At 51.3% G+C, this 19,004-nt stretch overlaps 1 protein-coding gene and 1 long non-coding RNA gene across 2 annotated transcripts; one reads left to right on the top strand and one right to left on the bottom strand.

Annotated features, from left to right (window-relative positions):
* Window positions 1–2,440: 2,440 nt before the first annotated feature.
* On the bottom strand, window positions 2,441–15,362 carry ITGA2B (integrin subunit alpha 2b). Its single transcript, XM_072940054.1, has 30 exons — window positions 15,175–15,362; window positions 13,534–13,655; window positions 13,349–13,446; window positions 13,069–13,240; window positions 12,743–12,786; window positions 12,616–12,661; window positions 12,398–12,526; window positions 11,966–12,013; window positions 11,765–11,808; window positions 11,587–11,640; window positions 11,392–11,444; window positions 10,986–11,197; window positions 8,641–8,823; window positions 8,328–8,373; window positions 8,123–8,227; window positions 7,980–8,035; window positions 7,735–7,886; window positions 7,454–7,579; window positions 7,073–7,140; window positions 6,788–6,935; window positions 6,158–6,250; window positions 5,796–5,875; window positions 5,404–5,484; window positions 5,183–5,279; window positions 4,931–5,083; window positions 4,685–4,810; window positions 4,086–4,199; window positions 3,778–3,879; window positions 3,445–3,561; window positions 2,441–2,689 (listed from the first exon to the last, which is right to left on the bottom strand). The coding sequence occupies exons 1-30, from the start codon at window positions 15,360–15,362 to the stop codon at window positions 2,633–2,635; spliced, it is 3,114 nt and encodes a 1,037-aa protein (XP_072796155.1). The 3' UTR covers window positions 2,441–2,632.
* On the top strand, window positions 13,048–15,494 carry LOC116283685 (uncharacterized). Its single transcript, XR_004193355.2, has 4 exons — window positions 13,048–13,406; window positions 13,527–13,672; window positions 14,336–14,507; window positions 15,002–15,494. It is a non-coding gene; the product is annotated as an uncharacterized lncRNA (long non-coding RNA).
* The last annotated feature ends 3,510 nt before the right edge of the window (window positions 15,495–19,004 follow it).

Below are 19,004 nucleotides of genomic sequence, written 5' to 3'. Positions count from 1 at the left end.
GCCTGACCAGAGCAGGGGTGCAATAAATGGTGCTATTGTTGGCCCAGGGTGAGGTGGGGGCTCACCACCACCCAGGTAGTAAGATCCATTGCTGGGCAAACACAATGCTTAGAAAATTCTTCTAGATATGGAAGCAGCCTTTCTCTCCCACTGAGAATCATGAGTTAGTCCCACTGATTCTGGTTAATGGATGACTAACGGAGTCTTTTTCTTCTTCCTCAGCCATTGAAACCCACATTTGAACCCCCAGTTGGAAGCCTGCCCTGACCCCAGCTAAGCTCTTTCTTTCCAGTTTCTTGTCCTCATCGTTCAGCTTCTGGGTGTTCAAATCCTCATCTAATCTGGTAACCTTCTCCTGGATCTGTCTGGCTTATCACCTCTTTATCACATTGGGTCCCCTGGTTGCATCTGCTGACTTAAGGACACATTGTTATGAGCTGGTGAACAAAGTCACTCCCTTCCTTTCCTTCCTTTCTTTTTCTTTCTTTTTTCCTTTCTCTCTCTCTCTCTTTTTTTTCTTTCTCTTTCTCTCTTTCTCTCTCTCTTTCTTTCTTTCTCTTCCTTCCTTCCTTTCTCTTTGTCGCATTCTCTCTCTCCCTCTTTTTCTGTTTCTTTATTTCTCATAAGTTTCCATCTAATCAGATTTCCCAGTCTTATTCTTATGTAACCAATTTTTTCACAACCTCAACACAGGATTTAGCACTCATTCCTGGTGAATTTCATCTTGTTGGTTTCAACCCAACTTTCCAATCTGTCAAGGCTGCCTTGAATCTGCATCAGTCACCCATTGTATTGGAGCTCCCTCTCAGCCAGCAGCCATCTGCTCCATGAAGAGCAGCTTCCTTGCTTCCATTCAAGGGACTCCTGACAATATCAGGCAGTCCAGGGATGGAGCTTTGGGACACCCCCATAGAGATTGCCTTCAGCTTTATCAAAATTGTTCAACTTTAAATCCGAGTCTCTACCATCCAGTTCACATTTCTGTCTTGTCTATAAGGACAAATGCCAAATGCTTTGCTGGATCAAGATAAATTGTCTGAGGCCACCCAATTACAATGGCAGAGGAAAGAGGGAGTTTGGCTGGTGTTCAAGGATCACAGCTTAATCTTTCCCTAAATGGTCACAGTCACCCAACTAGAAACCTGTTCTGGAACTTGCCATGCATGGATGTCAAACCGTTCCCTTCTTTTCAGAATCTACCTGTTACTTCTTTGGGTAAAATCAAATACCAGCAGCTCTTGTGAAGTGTCTGTTCATCAATGGCTTCCTGCAATGCTTAGCATCAAGTCCAAATTCCTCCCCATGGCCACAAGGTGCTGTCTGCCTGCCCCAACCCCTGAGCTCATCTGGACCCCTCACCCACCTCCAGCCCATGAGCCTCCTTGCTTTTACACATCAAGCCTGCTCCCACTTCAGGCCTTTTCACTGGCTGCTCTTTCTGTCGAGAACACTTTATTCCCCTGCAGCCATTTGCTTCATTCATTCATCTCTCTGCTCACCTCGTCAGAAAGGCCTTCCCTGCCCACTCTCCCTAAAGTGTCGGCCCTCTCCCAACACCCGCTTAATCCAGTCATTATCTCCTTACCTTTATTTGTATTTCCAGCACCAATTGCCCCTGACCGTATATTAATTTGTTTATTCTTTATCCTTGGTTGAATATAAGTTCCATGAGCACAGAGACTTTGTTTTCTTCACTGCTCCAAACCAGCACTGGAATAGTGCTGGGTACATGGCAGGTGCTCAGTAAATATTGAACTAATGAACCTCTCAGGACTCCAGGTGGAACCCCCACCTCTATCCGCTGACTCCAGTCTAGAGGGTGGGACCGTTGTCTTCCACTCCTAGCCCTCCTGTGAGCTCCCTGCCCAGGGCCCAAGCTCCTAACTGAAAACCCTTCCCCTTGGTGGGGAAGAAGGAACAGCAGGCAGCAGGGGAGCCAGATAGCATTGCCTGCTCCTCTCTCCCTGCTGTAACACTGCCTTCCTCAGGCTGAGGGCTTAGTCAGCCTCCCTCTGCCCCTCCTTACTCTGAACACAGCTGTAAGCACCTCCTTTTATGAGCATGGGGACAGCATGTTATTTTCCCAAGTCTCAGATCATCCTAAGGTTTATTCCCTCCAAAATCGAGGAAAAAATATTGTTTAAAGCTGCGCACCAGGGTCCCAGCCTGTTTTCTCTGCTGATCCCAACCCCCATCCCACTCAGCCACCCTCAGACACTCATCCCCCTCCAGTCTCACTTGGAGGCTCTGCCACCCTTTCTCCCTTGTTCCACCCCCCACCCTCTACTCCCTGACAGTCCCCAAAGACAGTAATTTGCACTCTTTGCCCTGGCAGAGACCCTCTCTGCTCATACTTCTGTCAGCCCTAGATCCCCACTCCAAACATCACTTCTGGCCCCCTCCACTCCTCTGACCCCGAAAGGAGGCAGCATGCTGGAGGTGGGGCTCAGGCTCTTTATTAGGCAGCAGGAAAAGAGGTGACCCAGCTCTGATGGGAGGGGGAGGACACCGGGAGGCCTCGTTGAACAGCTCCAACTCGTGGGAGACCAGAGCTAGGCAGTCGTTGGAGAAGGGGCAAAGCAGGCACCACCCAGCCTTCCTGCTTAGGACAGAGCATGCGTGGGCTGCACCATCACTCCTCCTCATCTTCTTCTTCTAAAGGTGGCCGATTCCGTTTGAAGAAGCCAAGCTGGGGGTGCACAGGAACATGAACAGGGTGTAAAGATGATATTTAGACCCCAGAGCAGCAGTGGAGGATATATCCTAGAAACCAGCCAGTGGTAAGGTCCTCGCCCTGGACCAGCAGCGAATACAAACCCCACCATCAAATGGAAACCATTCCCCATTTAGAGATAATGCCTATAACAAAAAATCTTTTTTAATGTTTTGTTTTTTCTTCCCTGAATTTTTCTTAAATATTGATGATTATGTCTTTATGTGACTCAAGCTCATGTAGTATGTATTTGATTATTATAAGTCTAATGTGCGGTTTTCCCTAAAAGCACCATGGCTTCCCAGAGCCTGGACACCTGAGCGAGTTTGAGAACCGCCCACATGTTCTTCAGGTGCTGAGTTGGGAGTGACCCACCAGGGCCTCAGAAGGAGCAGGAAGCAAGGTCTGGATCAGATCTCGGTCTCCCACCTCAGTCAGGGGAAGGACAGAACAGGGAGGAGGTGAACTTTGTCCTTCTCAGTGGCCACGGAATTCCTAAAGGCAGGACTCATTCCCTGGTAGTCCTGCTCTCAGGGGGAAATGGGTCTAAAGGCCTTAGAATTTCAGGTGCCACCTCTCCCAGGCACTGTGCCCCGGAAAAGGTCCTCTGGTGAATGACACTCTAATAGGAGATGTAGATCAGAGACAGATCACCCACTTGGGTCACCATCTCTTTCTGACTCCCTGTGAGACTGCCCACCCTCAGACCCCACCCTCCCTTCATTCCTCACCTTCCACATGGCCAGGACCAGGAGTGTGAGCAGCAGCAGGCCGCCCAGCACGCCTACCAACACCCACCAGATTGGAATGTCCCTCTCCTCCAGGACCTGAAGCAACTGCGTCTGCACCTGAGGGGAGACCCGCGCATCTCCTCGGTCACGGTGACACTTGCCTTTCCCAAAGACTCAAACTTGTGGGCTGGTGACCCCCACCCAAGCCACCTACCTGTCCCATCTCTCAGACCTGGGGAGGCCCCGCCCCCATCCTGCTGGGCACAAACACGTAGGAAGACCGATGGGAGACCTGCAGGACTCATTTCTGCCCCACCATCCTTCCACACTTACCAGAGCTTCCCCACTGGGCAGGCTGAGGGCGGGCACGGCGTAGGGAAGAGAGGAGACGTTGAACCAAGCGTGCGACTGCAGCACAAACTGATCCAGGGGCCTCTGGATAGGGTGGGGGTGAAAGCCATTTACACGAGGTCTGTTGGTTGCAAGAGTCCCAGCCACAGACTCCCGTCTCGCCTAATCCTGTCCCCTCCAAAGTCCAGAGTAAATCTTGCCCTCACTCTCTTCCCGCTCCCCGAAGCCCCGCCCCCAGCACACTTGGGCCCCGCCCCCAGGAGGCCCCGCCCACCCGCACCCAGGCCCACCTGGCGCAGGCTGGGTAACCACAGGAAGGCCAGCACCGTGACCATGGCCCGCTGCCCACGCGTCATCTCCTGCAGCTCACACTGCACCACAGTACAGGGCGCCGAATCGCAGCTCTGAGGGGATGCGTCATCAGTCCCCAGCCCCTCCTGACCCATCATCCCCTCATCACAGGACCCAAGACAGAGGCGTCTGGGGGTCAGGAAGCTGGGGCCTGGCTTCCCCCTCCGGAAGGGCCTCAGATTCAAGCTTCGGACGTTATCTCTAAATGTGATTACTCACACAGTCCCCGAGATGCAGGGAGAAGGCAGGAAGAAGTGAATGAATCATATAGCGTTCAATACCCAGAATTTTTGCAACCCTGCTTTGGCATTTACTCATTTTCTTTAATGCGCTGGAAATATTAAATTCAAGTGGCCCCCGCCCCAGACACAAGGCCAGCACAATTCTTCATATTCTTGTGGAGGACTCTGTGGGACCAAGGTGGCCCACTCGAGGCCCACATCATACCAGCTGCCCCTCTCTCTCCCTGCCTCTACCTCATCCCCTCTGTCTCTGGGCTCCAGGGAGGCCCCAGCTGGAGACCACAGAGACTGCTCACCACCAGAATTGAATCCTGAAGCCTGGAGGGCTGCTTCTTCTCTGACAGGAATGCCTGTCTGCGATCCCTCTTATGGTGGGCCGGGTAAAGAGGGGAAGGGCTGGGGCTGGGCAGCCTCCAGTCCAGCTGGGGAGGAAAAGAGGCCTTCAGGTCCTGAGCTCTGTCCATCTCCCTGCCCTCCCAGAGGGGTCCCGGTTGATGGGCTGGGGACTCACCCACAGCTCTTTCTTCCACCCAGGCTCTCACCTTGAGGGGGTTGGGAGAAGGCTCTGGGGAGCACTGAAGGCCTCCCTGGGGCTGTATATCAAGGATGTAGAGCAGGTCAGAGGGCTGGGACTGGCCAGGGAGGCCAAGGAGAAGGCGGAGGCCACTTACAGTGCCAGGACCATTGTTGTGGAGCTGGTGGGGTGGTGGTGGCAGAAAGTTAGGTGGCTCAGGACCTAGACTAACTCCTGGGACCCTCCCACCCCAGCCTGAGGCCCGGAGGCTCCTCCCTACCTCATAGGTGTGCTCCACTTTGGGGCCCCAGCTGTCTGAGCTGATCTCCTTGTTGCTTTCTTCTGCTACCACCACCAGGGAGGCTGGAAAGGAGTTCCTGCCAGGGCCCAAGAACCCCAGAGTGAGCTGGATCCCTTGACTTGCCTGTGGGGGTTCTCCCAGGATCCCCTGAACCTTCAGGCTCTGCCTGCCATCTCCCTTATCCATCCCTGGCCTCTCACCCTCTCAGCTCCACATGAGCCTTTGCACGGACTGGCACATCCAGCACCACAGTCTCACTGTTTGGATTCTGGCTGTTCTTGCTGTAGGGGAATGGATGAGGAGAAACAGGTTAGGGATGCCAGCCCAGTGAACATCAGGACTCTCTGGGGCAGGGCCAGAATTTCAGAGGGCTCAGGAAGAGCTAGTTCCACAAGCAGCATGCTACACTAAAGTTAGACCTGGAAAAGAACTTCCTCTAGGGCTCCAAGACTCAGAAACAATTTCTGAGGAAGAAAAGGAACAGGACAGTCTAAGGAGTGGGCATCCCAGATGACCCTTATGTATGGAGGGCATCTGAAGGGTCTCTACATTAGGATCGGACAGGGGAGGGGAGTGGTCCCCAGTCTAGTACCTCTTGATCTGCAGCCGGAAGGACACCTGCTCCCCAGCCTCTTCCAGGTTCCCCACACTCACCAACATCGTGATTCCTATCTGAGAGACAGGAGGGCCAAAGTCACTGCCCAAATGCCCACTGAGGGTGGTCCTGCTCTGAATGTGGCCTTCAGTCCTCATCCTTCAAGGGTGCCCTCATTTATCTCCATCTTGCTCAGAAGCCCACTCAAAGGAGTTACTCACCCAAGAACATATATCTAGGGAGTAGAAGGACCAGAAGTCCAGTCTAGAGCCATCTGACTGCAAACCTAGCCCCTAAAACCTAGCTGCCTATGAACCCCTGGTAGAGGAGACCCAGCACCCAGGACGTGGTGGTCTCACCTGGGCATTCCTCTTCATGGGGTTGCCCAGCTCACAAAGCACCACCTTGGTCTCATTCTCCTTCTTCTGGTTACAGATGAGCCTCTCAAAGTCCTTTGAGGTGGCAGTCCCAAGAAAGAAGGTGGTCACAGAGCATCCCATATATATTTAAGCTCCCTTGGAAAGTCAGGGAAGGGAGGATGCCAGGGAGAGGAGGGGAGTTTCTCAGTGAGGGAGTTTAAGGGACTGTCATATTCCTCTTTATGTATTATTGTAGCACTTTATTCTTTTTAATGATTTAAAAAAATTAAACCCACAAAACATTACATGGAGTATAAGCCCATTGTTTTAAATTACATCAATAAAATAAACATATCCTTATGTAAAAGTCAATGTTGAGAAATAAGACTGGAAGGAAGTTCACCAAATGTTAACATTCATTTCCTGAGCCATTCTTGGTTTGGGGTTTATAACAGAGTTCTTGAATTTTGTGCCATTAGCAAGTACTGCTCTCCCAAATTAAAAGGAAAAAAAAATCACAGCTTTTAAAGGAAAGCATAAAAGAAGTGGGAGCTCTCAGGTGGGAGATGAGAATCAAGGCTCCTGCTCCTTCCAGGCCCCCCAACAACACCCCGGGGGTGGCACACTCACCTTGTTGTTGCTGAGGGCCTGCATGTAGTGGGCACCTGGGGGCAGGTGCACGGCCAGCTCAGCCTCGTAGGCTCCCTCACCCTTGTTGGCTGCATCCATCTGCAGCTCCAGCACATTATCGGCTCCGATTAGGAGGGGGGAGCCCGTCCTATTGGGAGAAAGGAGTAAACCCCAGGGTCTGAGAGGAGGGGACAGGCTGAGGACAGAGGATCAGGACCCAGGTGGGGAGTGGGTGTCATCAGGGCAGATGGGGCCAGCGTCGGGGAGTGTGGGAGGTCTCCATACACGTTGGCAGTGAGCTGGAGCTGTGGCACACACAGGTCATCTTCCCCACAGTCCAGGATGATGCGGGTCTAGAGGGGGCACATCAGGTGTGTGGGTAAGTTTGGGGGTTACTTCAGGGCTTAGGGAACTAGAAGGTCTGGGAAGGAAAAGGAGAAGCATCAGGGTTTATATCAAAGTTTAGAGGTGACATCAATATTCGGGATTTAGATGAGGGTTTGGGGATATTGAGATTTTAGAGGTTTCATTAGGGTTTAGAGTAATATCAGATTGTAGGTGACATCCAGGTTTTGGGGTTCACATTACGATTTGGACACTATCCCCAACTCTGACTCTCTGGCAGGGGATCCTGCACCTCTCTTGCCTGCACCCACCCACCCCTACCTGTTTCTGGATGTGGGTGTCTCCATGCAGCACAGAAACAGGCACTATTCCATCCTTCTCGGGCTGCAGGGACATATTGAAGCTGAGCATGATGGGGCTCAGCTTGTCCCGGAAGTCAGCCTCATCCTAGGGAGGGGGCAAGAGTCAGGCCATCTTGCTACCACACACCCTACCATGTGTGTCTCATTGGCCATCCCCTGCAGCGCCCAGCCTAAGCCAGGGCTGGATGAACAGGTTCCACACACCCTGCCCTGTCCTGCCCATCCCCAGCCTGGGCGTACTCGGAGGAAGGCTGTAATGTTTTGGCAGGTGGTGCTGTTCCTCTCGCCCAGATCCAGATGCAGGATAGCGCTCGCCTGTTGAGAGGCCAGTAGTAGCACCCGCCGGCCCTGGCGGGGCTTCTGCCGGTCCAGCTGCAGCTCGGCATTTAGGCCTGGCAGGGCAAGTAGGGAGGGCCAGGGTCTCCTTGGCCAGCTCCCAGGGGGAGCCAGGCCCATCTCCCTCCTGTCCCCATCGGGCTACTCACGCAGCTTCTTGGGAATGTTGTGCCCAGTGGCTCCCACACATATATCGATGTTAAAGCTGCAAAGACATGAGAGGGGATGAGGGGCTAGGGCTCCCCAACTGAGGTCCCAGGTCCTGCCTGGCCCATGCCCTCCATCTCCTCACCAGCTCACTCGTGTCTTGGTCTGGGGCAGGTCACAATTCTTTACAGCAGGATTCAGCGAATCTTGCACCAGCAGCTGGACAACAACTCTCACAACTGGCTGAGCTCTGGTGGGATGAGGGAGGCTTGCCACTGTGACACTTCCTGGCCTAGTCTCCTCTGATGGTGCGGGTCCTCCCCAACCCTGCCCCTGGAGCCAGGGCTCACCTGTACACAACAACCTTGTTGGCCCCGTAAGCTCCTACCAGCAGGTCTATAGACATTGGTGGGGAGGGAAGAGGTGTCAGAATTGTTCATTAGCGAGGGCATTGGGGTCCTTATCTCATTTTCCCAGGGGTTCCCCACCCTACCTCCCCCACTGTAAGTCTGATCTGGCCTCCCCTGTCATCCCAGCCCCACAGACAAGTCAGAGCTGTCAGTCGGGCACCAGGTCAGGCACGGGCCCCTGGCTATGTCTCTCAGCATCTCCAGCTAATACCCAAGGGCCTTCCCTGTCTAGCTGGAGGCAGTCCAGGGGCACCTGGGTATCCATTGTCATCGATGTCTGTGGCACCTCGAAGGGAGAAGCCAAAGCCAGAGACTGTAGGAAAGGGGCTGTCCAGGACCTGGGAGGGGTGTGAGTTAAGCCCTTCACTCTGACCCAGGAACACCAACACTTGGCCCCGACCGCTGGGACCACCATAGGGGGCAGCCACTGCAACATCTGGAAGGAGCAACAGAAAGGGAGTGGCTGCTTGTTATCCAGTCTCTCCAGATGGTCCTGTGAAACTTTCCTGAGCTCCTTCCCTGGGCAGACCCCAGGGAGACCAGGAGAGGAATGCAAAAGTCCGGGTCAAGAAGGCAGTGGCCCTGCCTCCAGGAGTTTACAATTGGGTAGGAGGGACACTCATCAAGTCAGCTTATTAGAAAAACAGTAACAGCTCTCACTATCTGTTGAGGAAAATAGATTGACATAATTTCATTTAATCCTGAAAATCAGGCATTATTCTTCTCATTTTAGAAGAGAAAATGGAATCCCAGAAGATTAAGTAACAAAGACCTATTAAATACTGGCCCCCTCTTCCCCTGGGGTCTTCACTCCATTCCACTCCCACCATGCAAACCCAGAGCCACACCAAGGGCTTGTCACCACTAATAACTTATCAGATCCCTCTTGAAAATATATTAATCATCATAATCTTATTAATTTGTAAGAATTCTTTGCATGTGATAGGAATTAAGATCTTTGATACAATCTTGTAACTGTCTTTCCTTTGTTTTCTGACTTTACGGTATGTTTTCCATGCAGTTTTTTCTTTTCAAAATCTTTATTGATGTTTCTGATCGAGTTACATAGAATTCATCCAAACAGACCACTCAGATCAGCAGTCTCGTCCCCAGGCCCTGGGCCTCTACTGTCTCCTGATCTTTGGCTTCCTCATCTATTCACTTATTTTCTGACCATCGGATCACTCTTGCCATATCCTCAGCCATCTTGCCCCCATTGCCAGTCCTGAGCAAGCCTAGCCAGACCCCACCATATTGGACACTATAAATTTCTGACCTCCAGCTTTCACCAGAGACCTTGGTGCTGCCCAGCAGTCCCTCGGGGTTTTCTTGCTCAGCATCTATTTCAAGCTTTCTCCATTCAGTCAAGTTCCCAGGTCCCCACTTCCTTCACAAAGAGAAGCAGCCCAACTCTTTTACTATAACTCCACACGGACTTTTTCCCCCTTTCCGCATGACCCTGGACTAGGTGTTTCTTCTTTACCCTGCCACTGGGCTGAGCATCCCACCTCCACATCCTCCAGGCATTACAGGGACCCTCCTCCAGCTCACTCTGCTCTCCCTGCCCCATTACCCTACAAGATAATTTTCCTCCACATTCAACCTACTCCATATTCTTTGAAATTAAAATAATCTTCCCTTGACCTTCATGTCCTTTCAGAAATCATCTTTTCTCATTTTCCTTTCACAGACTGGTTGGAAGAGCTGTCTACCCTGGCTGTTATCAATTCCTCACCTCCATTCATACCTTGCCCCATGGCATTCTGGCTTTGGTCCCTACCCAGCCCTAAATCAGTTCTTGTCACTGTCACCCATGACCTCTTTCTTGCTAAAGCCCACGGATGCTTCTCCAGACCCATCTAACTGTAACTTTCAGCAGCATCTGGAGCCACTGATCCAGCTTCTTCCTGCTTAAAGCACTCTTCCTTTGAGTTCTGGATCATCAGATCTCCCGGTTTCCTTCCTACCTCTCTGAACATTCCTCTGTCTCCTTTCCAGACTCATTTTCTGTGGAAGTCCGCTAAATGCTCTTGCTCCCCAGGGCTCTGTCCTGGGCCTCTTCACAATTCACAAGCTCCCAGGACCTCATCCACTCTCCCCAAGCCCCTGTCTCCCACTCAGATCCCTCTGCTGGAAGTGGGGGAAGGAAGCTACATACAGCTGTTCTCTGGACTTGTCTGCCTAATGCTCCTAAGTCCTTTAATATCACAGAGGCCCCGAGCTGAACTGCTGATCTCCCCCACCCCGTCTCACCCCTTCCAGACCTGCTGCATGGCCTGAGCTCCAGGCAGTGGAGGGAACCATCACCCATCTAACTCCTCTTTCTCTCAGCCCTACATCCAGTCATCCATCAAATCTTAATAATCTAAGTAATAAATATCTTGAAATCACTGTCATCTCCAACTCCACTGCCAAAATCGACATCCAGGTAGTCACCATCTCTTGCCTAGACTAAAGCAAACAAATCCTAATTGGTCTCCTTTAACTGTCTCCTGCTGCAAACCCTTCCTGGCGCCTGCTGCCCTCAAGGTCAAATCCATGGTCCTTGTTGTGGCTGTTAACCCCTCTGCAGCAAGTGGGGCTCCTTTCTTCCCTTACCATTGTAGCCATCCTGGTTGAGGTCGCCCAGAGGTGCGATGGCCGAGCCAAATCGCCCGTAGAGCTGTGTGCCAGTCAGCAGAAGGCTGGGACCACCCAGAACACGGGAGCCTCGAGACTGCAGGAACAAGTAAACGCGCCCCACCTCGGCCAGCTTGCGGTCAGCACGGTTCTCCATGTACAGTGGTGCGCCCACCAAGAGGTCATGCTTCCTGCAGGCCCAGCGGGCAGTTATGTGGGGGTAGGCTAGGGATATGTCACAGACCAGGAGTAAATCCTCACCCTCCCGCTCCCACCTGGGTGGTCATGTGGGAGTGAGGGTTAGGAAAGGAGAAGACCAAGGGCAGTCGAGGCCTCTGGTAACTGGGGAACCAGCTGGGTAGGAGTGGGGCATCTGGTTCCTCACCCGTCCCCGTTGACATCAGTGACGGCCACTGAGTGCCCGAAATATGAAGCCATCTGCAGGAAGACGGGGTGCACCTTAATTTCTGCTCCAGGACTTGTCACCCTCTCTTAGACTTCACCCTTACCATGTCTCGTGGAACATTCTAGGGTATCAATCCCCCAGCATCGGCCACCCGCACCAGGACCTGGCCCCCACCTGCTCTCCGTGCAGTAGGTGCAGCCTCTGGTAATAGGAGCCCAAAATTTCCACCTGCGGGGACAATACACAGGAGCATGTCAGTTTTAACCACCGGGCAGAAGAGCAGGAGGTTTAGGGGGATTGTCAGGCTGAAGACTGGCTTCAGGATACTGGGTGGCTGGCAGAGGACACTCACCGCTCCCAGGGTCCATCTCCAGGTAGGGGCACCGAAGACATACTCTGGGGAGAGCCAGACCCAGCGAGTGAGGTCCTTGGAACCTACCCGCCTTCCGCCCACATTCAGCATCCTGGAGAGATTACCGTGGCCGGAGGGGGGAGGTGCTCCTTCCCAGGCTGGGCTCCCCAACTCCCACCCCTAACTAGGTGAATTTCTTGCCTGTAGTGTTAAGATTCCCGTCGAACTCGCCCACAGCCACGGAGTACCCTGAAGACACAGCTCGAATTAGTCTTTCCGGGAGGGCGAAGCAGGGAGGGGGCTGAGCGCGAGGAAAGGGGACTCAGAGACCACCCAGTCCAAACCCTGCAATTGTGTAGACGGGAAAATTGAGGCCATCGAGAGGTCAAGATCTGCCCTAGGCCACGTAGCGAATCCAGGGCGGTAAGGTGAGGTGGGGCAGGCATATGAGAGCCGGGCAGTCTGCGGGTTGTGGGGTGGGGGGAGGTGCGGAAGGAGAGGGTGGAGGCAGGCGCCTTAGCGCTGGGGCTGGCCAGGCGGGGTTAGCATGGGGGCGTTCCCACAAAGGCAGGATCGGACCGGCGGTCAACACTTAAGGGTGCTGGGAAGCTCCGAAAGGAGTGCCAGGGTTACCCCGGTAGCCATCGTAGTACTCTGGGCGGCTGTAGTCGAAGGTGAGCCGCTGGGTGGGCACGTGCCACAAGAGGGTGCCCTGGCGGTAATTCGAGATGATATCGGCAATTGGAGCCCGTGCCAGGAGACCTAGGGCGCGAGGGACAGCGGGTGTTGGGGCCCAGACCCCTGGAGTCTATCCAGGTCGAGAGAAGGGAGGTGAATGGATGGACATGTACCTAAGAAAAAATAGCCGCCAGGAGCTCCAAGCACCAGCTCCCCAGCCTGAAAGGAAAGCCCTGGAAGTGAGTGAGAGGCGTTCCTTTCTGGGAGCTGCCCCTACGCCGCTTATGCTCCCTAACTCGCCTGAGTGACTGCGGAGCTGAAGCCGGCTTCGCAATAGCGCTTGTCTCCTAAAGGAGGAAAGGAGGAAGAGTCAGTGAAGGGGAAAACCGAGAAGCCTGCTCTGGAGCCTGGGGCGGGGCGTCGCGTAGCGTTATTGTCATATGGGGCGGGGCCACTGGGTAATACTGAGGCGTGGTCTTAGCGCGGCGGGCGCAGACTGAGCTGGACCAGTGGGCGATGCCGGATTGAAAGCAGGGCATGGGGGGGCTTTAGGGGCAGGGGGTAAGGATCATATTAAGTGTGGGGCTAAATGGCCACGAGTGGGAGTAGCCAAAACCAAGAGAGGCGCTCACCAAACTGACTTTTCGAGTAAGCTTGGCTCATGGTGTTGTCCCGGCAGGGCGAGTACTCCGCGCGACCGCTGTTCTGGAGCTGAGCCACGAAGCAGCCACCTACCGGCGTCTTCTCAGCTTCCTCGGTGTTTTCTAGGACGTTCCAATGCTGCCAGGGGGCGCAGGCCTGAAGCAGGGCCACAGGAGAGTGGGGAAAGGGCGGAACTCGGGTTCCCCCCTCCACGTGTCCCTACCCGGGTCTGCTCCCTGAGCCCTGTCGTGTAATAACACCCACCACAATGTTGTCTCTCCAACTGACGACCGACGCCCCCAGTCCTTGCCCAGCCTTGAAGGTCTGTAAAGTTTGGGTGCCAATGGTTCGCGTCTCATCATCTGGAGGGCACGAGAAGGGGTGGGGCGCTGAAGCCCAGCTATCCACGCTCCCGCCTCCCTCTCTTTCCCTCCTTGCCCAGGACTCACTGAGGTCGAAGACCAGCGGGTTGCATTGGCCGCCCTCGGCCTTCCAGGGGCACAGGAAAACGCCGCCCGTCTTCTCCTGGCTGCGGCCCTCGGCCCTTGGGGCACCCACCACGATGGACACGCTGCATAAGAAAGCGGGGTAAGCGCAGTGCACATTCCAGGGTACCCCTAGTCCCAGTGCTCGCGGTGGGAGCACTACCCGGAAGGGCAGTGTGCCCTGGGGGTCACAGAATCATCTGTCCTCGATGAGACTTCACCGGCCATCGAGGGCAATATTTTATTTTATGGCCAGTGAAACTGACTCCCAGCGAGAGAAATCACATGCCCACAGTCACCTGGGAAATTAAGGGTAAAGCTGAGGCTTTAACCATTTTTTTTTTTATTTGAACACGAAGGGTTTGATATCCCTGCTGAAAGAGACTTCCTAAGCTCTGTACACAATCTACATTCCCCACTCGCCCAACCAAGAACCAGGGGTTTACATACATCGTATTACATCTGTCTGGAGACTGTTAGACTGTTATCAGATCCCTTCCTGAGAGCCAGTTTTAATGGTGAAGAATTAGGGAAGCAGTGGGCACCTCTAAAGTGGGTGGTGGGGTGCTGACATCTGAGGGCTCTAGTAGATCTAGGTTCAAATCACAGCTCTGCCATATATAAAATGTGGACAATACCAACCAATCAATGCTGTCAGGAGAAGTAAATGAAATAAATGTATAAGGAACATTCAGCATGGTGCCAGCCAAATAATACATAACAAGTGCTTAACAAATGCAATGTGTTTGTTTGTTTATCTTTTAAGGCATGCGGCATGCTTATTAAGTCATTCCCAAAACCAGTATCTGTGGAAAAGAGGTGAAAGAAGCAGGAGTGGGCAGAGGAGAGAGTCAAGTTGAGATTCAGGCCCAATGACAGCCATGGGCCAATGGCCTGGGAACTCTGGAGCTAAAAAGACCCTTCAGAACTGTCCTGAGGTAAGAGAGTTGGATGCTTACACTTCTTCCCTCCTTCCATACTCCATCAGTCATTGGTCATAGGCCACATTTGGAAGGGGACTTAACTTTGGGGGAGTGGCTCTCTTCGGCAGAGGAAATTCCCCAAGGAGCTAATACTTGAAGGCCATTTGCCATTGCCACTCCCCGAAACTGGACATTAATACCCACTTCAATAAGTAACTAGCTCAGAGTAGTTCCTATAAAGAGGAAGAGCCAGGACTCTGATCTTGGCAGTCTGATTTCACAGCCTGATCAGTCCCAACCATGAATGCTCTATTGCTTCTTCTCAAATATCTATAATTTTGATGGGGATGAAAGGAATGGAGTTGAACGGCAAGGTTTGCAAGTCAATTTAAGATATGTTCTCCTCTCTGTATTTCTAGGGGATGAGGGTGGAGTGGATCATAACACTGACCCTTGGGGAAAAAATAAGGTATCAACTTTTGCCTTCCCTTTCTTCTTACTGTGCCCAGGTCCCCAGTGGTGCCCCTCGCTGATACCCTCACCTGAGCTGATCCCTCCCCAGAATTCCTAACAAGAACTCAGCAGGAATAGATCCTAGAAGTCACTTTGCTCAACCTCTATCACAAGGGGAACTTGAGACCCACAAAGGCAGTGATGGTGGGGGAGTTCCTCCAGGGCTCACCTCCCATGGCTGTCCTTGAAGAAGTCCAATGAAAACCCAAAGTCGCTGTCATTGGAGCCTGTGTAGACGGTGAGCCGCACTGGGTCCAGGTTCAAGGCCCAGGTTGGAGGGGAAGCACCTGGTCCCAAGAGCAGCTGCACCCACTCCAGAAGCCAGAGGGCACGAAGTGGACACAAAGCTCTGGCCATCTTCTTTCTCCCACAACGTCCTAGGCAGGAATGGATTAGCTCCTTTCAGTTCCACCACAGGAAGTTTTTCTTATCAAACTGGAACCCACTTGCTGAGCAGTGGGCAGAGTAAAAGGCTATATAGGTCCTGGATCCATATGGTTTCTAGGATTGCCAGGAAGCGGGTGAGGTCGCCCTGGGGGTGGATACTTATGGCTGAAAGCCAACTCCTCCCTTTTCTTGAGAGTAGTTTATCACCAAGTCCTGGTGACTCTGCCTTTCAACTATGTCTCTTGTCTCTTGAATCTTCCCCCCTTTTCCACTACCAGCATGCTAGTCTAAGCTACCTTTGCTTTCTACTTGGGGTAGTGCAACCGTGAACCGACTGGTCTGTACACCTCCACTCCAGCCCACAGTTCTGCATCTCCTCCTCCCCTCACACACATCAGCTGTGGCACATTTTGACTTGGTCAGGGGTTGGGGAGGGGGTGAGGAAGCTCCTGCCGCCTGATAAGGCCTGAGGCTGCTGTATCCTTTTGGATAAGGCACTTATCCACTTCCTCCTTCCAGGGCCTTGGGCAGCTTCAGTCAGCCATATTGGTGCAGCAGCTTCCTGACTTGTCCTCCATCTGGGGCCAAGTCTTAATGTGGCCACGGCAGTGCAGCCAGTGCTGGGGTGGGGGGTCAGGTGGCAAATGGATCTCGGCTGAAGGGGAAAGGAGATGGGGATAAAGTGGAGTCATTCCAGGGTATTCTGGCTCACAGGCTATGAGATTTGTACCAGCTGTTCAATCGAAGGCAGGCCCTCACTCCTTCTTGGGTGACAGAGCTCTTGTCCAGTCATTAAGATTTGATTCCAATGGAGTCATTGCCTAGGAGATGCCTCCCTCAACTCCTCAGGCTGGCACTCTGGGGTTAACACACAGCACCAAGCACACTATTTAGTCATGGTCTGTTCACTGGATTGTGTCCATGAATCCCTTGAGAGCAAGGTTCCTTTCTGCAGCCCCTGGGCCTAGCCAAGAGCCCAGCATATAGTAGGTATTGCAGACAGACAGACTGAATGGAAGCAGGCACTGAGGATAGAAGATGCAAACTCAGGGTTACATGTGGAAAGAGAAGGAATAGTTCTGAGCAGAAAGGCAAGGTCATTTTCTATGGATACTCAGAGGAAGAGGAGTGCCAAGTCTTATTGGCACTGCATGGCTTCCCAAAAAAGCAGGTTCACAGAAAGAAAACTCAAGAGATCTGCTAGGGGTTAAGGAACATAGTCACATTTCCTTTTGCTCTACATTTTCTGATAAAACTTAACCGTCATCTTAGCCTGCCCAACTACCCTGTGCCATTCTGGAATCCCTTCAGGTCCTCCCCTGCCCTCGTAATTCACCACCTCAGCACACGCAGCTCAAAATCCTATTCTTTTCTAGGTTAGAAGCTCCTTGAACTTTAGTCTGGGCCTTCTTTACTGCTGAATTCCCAGTGCCAGGCTCATAGTAGGCATGTAACGTCTTTGTTAGAATGAATACTTATCTGGGTCCTATGCTTAGCTTTCACCCTCCCACTGTCCTCAGCTGAGTGGTGGTGTTACTGGTGTATACTATATAGCCCAAATTTAACTCACATCTCACAATGTTTTTAATACTTATTCTGTTCAAGGCACTGAAGGGATAAGAGATACAAAGATAATTGTAAAGGATCTTTAAAAAACTTGGTACAGAGGCAGTTAAGACATGAACACATGTAACTGCAGCTGAGGGATAGTAAAGCATGCCTTGAAAAAGGGAGATGATGCCTAGCTGAAGTATTTTATATAATTTGCTCTCATATCAACCCTATGAAATAGGTACTATTATGCCCATTTTATAAACACAAAAATAGGATTCAAACACATGCCTGAGTCCGTGTTCTTAAACTTTGCACTATGTTGCCTTTTGTCAGAGAATGAAGGTTGTTTTAGATACAGAAAATAACATAACCAAAGAGATGCAGAACAGCATAGAGGTCAGTTAAAGAGAAAGGCAAGTAGCCAGCATAGGATGGCTACTGGGGAGGACTGGGAACAAGGGTGAAATGAAGGCTGGAGTCCAATCACTGTTCCTTGAATGCCATAAGAAATTTGAACTTTAATCCATATGAGATAGAGTCATAAAGTTTTAATTCAGAAAATAAGAGATACATTATCAATTGTGCTCCAATCTGGATTACACTAGCTACCGTTGGATAAAAGGAACTGGAAAAGACTTAGGGGGAAGACCAGATGCATAGTGGCTACAATCCTCTCAGTTAAAGGTGATGAGATTTGAACCAGGGTACTGATGGCAGGAACAAAGGAGAGAGCAGAGATCACACAATCCATAACTGGATGTGGTAGGGAGGTGTCAAAAGTAATTCAGAGCTTTGGTGGGTGGCTGGTAAGACAGAAGTACATTAACTAAAACAGGTGGAAGATCAGATTTGGAAAGGGAGAGGAGTTTGCTATTCAATAAGGACTCTGTTCCTTGTGGATGTTCTATTGGGGTCAGAGCTGGGTTGATCTCCCTTCTGAGATCGTAGGCAGAGGACTGTTGGCACATTGCTCCCACTTTCCCATCCCATCAGCCTGAGTCCTAGAAACCCTCCATGAATATTAAGGCTAGAAAGTCAATTATTGAACTTCTGTGTGCCTTCTATGCTTGGAAATGTGGAGGATATAGAGAAAAATCTTCATCTTTGATGTTTCCTTGCTAAATCCTGATGCACAATCCTGTTATCAATGGTATGTTACTTTGTTTATCTTTCTTGAACAGATATTCAAAATCTTTACTATGTATTTGACTCTATGTAAAATACTCTAAGGGATTAAGAAAAAAAGGAAGTATAACAATCAGTCCGTGTCCTCTCAGAGCTTTGTTTTACAAAATGAACTGTACTGTGATTCTGAAAGACCAGCTAAGCTTACATGGAGCAGGGAATTAGGTCCTAGAGTAAAGGAGGCCAATGTTGGGAATGCTGCAATAATTCAGACATGAACTGATAAAGGAGAGGGAAAGTTATCTTTGACAAGTAAGAATGGAAATGGTTGATAAGGCCTGAATTCATCGAGGGTGTAGGAAAGGGAGTACTTCCATGCTGCAAGCCCAGGTAGCTGAGGCAGGTAGAACCCTATTGGAATTAGGCAGCTGCACATACCTTCACACAGTGTGCTCTCAACAGGCCAGTCTGCCTCATTCGCTGACACTTTGCCTGCTCAAAAAACCACATTTTGTTTTCTAACATCTTGTACTTTGGGGCAGGGATTTTGCTATTTTAGAAAAGTAGGCAGATCTGAGCTTCCAATCCAGTGTTCAAGTTGAATAGCTTCTCTTCAGTCAAGGGGGAAATACACCTTTCCAAGAGAGTGGGAAAGATACAGACATTGTAATACTCCTTCCTGAAAGGCTGAGGAAGAGAGGAAACTAATTTATCACTACAAACCTATGGTTAGCTTTTGATGCTAAACTTTCCTTGCCTTTTGTAATTTTTCAGTACAGAAGAGTAGATAGAGGCTTTTATCTATCTTTTAACAATTAGGACGTATTTCCTTTTACCAGGTAGCTCTCAAGCATTGTAATGGTATTAAAGGATTGAGGAGAATCATTGAAGACTGGTACTGTCTAGCAAAAGCCAGATGACTCAATCTCAATG

This window comes from Vicugna pacos, chromosome 16, assembly GCF_048564905.1.
Source record: "Vicugna pacos chromosome 16, VicPac4, whole genome shotgun sequence".
NCBI classification, from domain to species: domain Eukaryota; kingdom Metazoa; phylum Chordata; class Mammalia; order Artiodactyla; family Camelidae; genus Vicugna; species Vicugna pacos.
This window is presented reverse-complemented; position numbering and strand designations above follow the sequence as displayed.

Coding starts and splice junctions, on each gene's coding strand:
- ITGA2B (XM_072940054.1), bottom strand. CDS start 15,362: ATGGCCAGAGCTTTGTGTCCACTTCGTGCCCTCTGGCTTCTGGAGTGG. Junction 12,787..13,068: donor GAAAAGTCAGTTTGGTGAGC/GCCTCTCTTGGT, acceptor CTCCTTTAGGAG/ACAAGCGCTATTGCGAAGCC. Junction 5,485..5,795: donor TTCCGGCTGCAGATCAAGAG/GTACTAGACTGG, acceptor ATTCCCCTACAG/CAAGAACAGCCAGAATCCAA.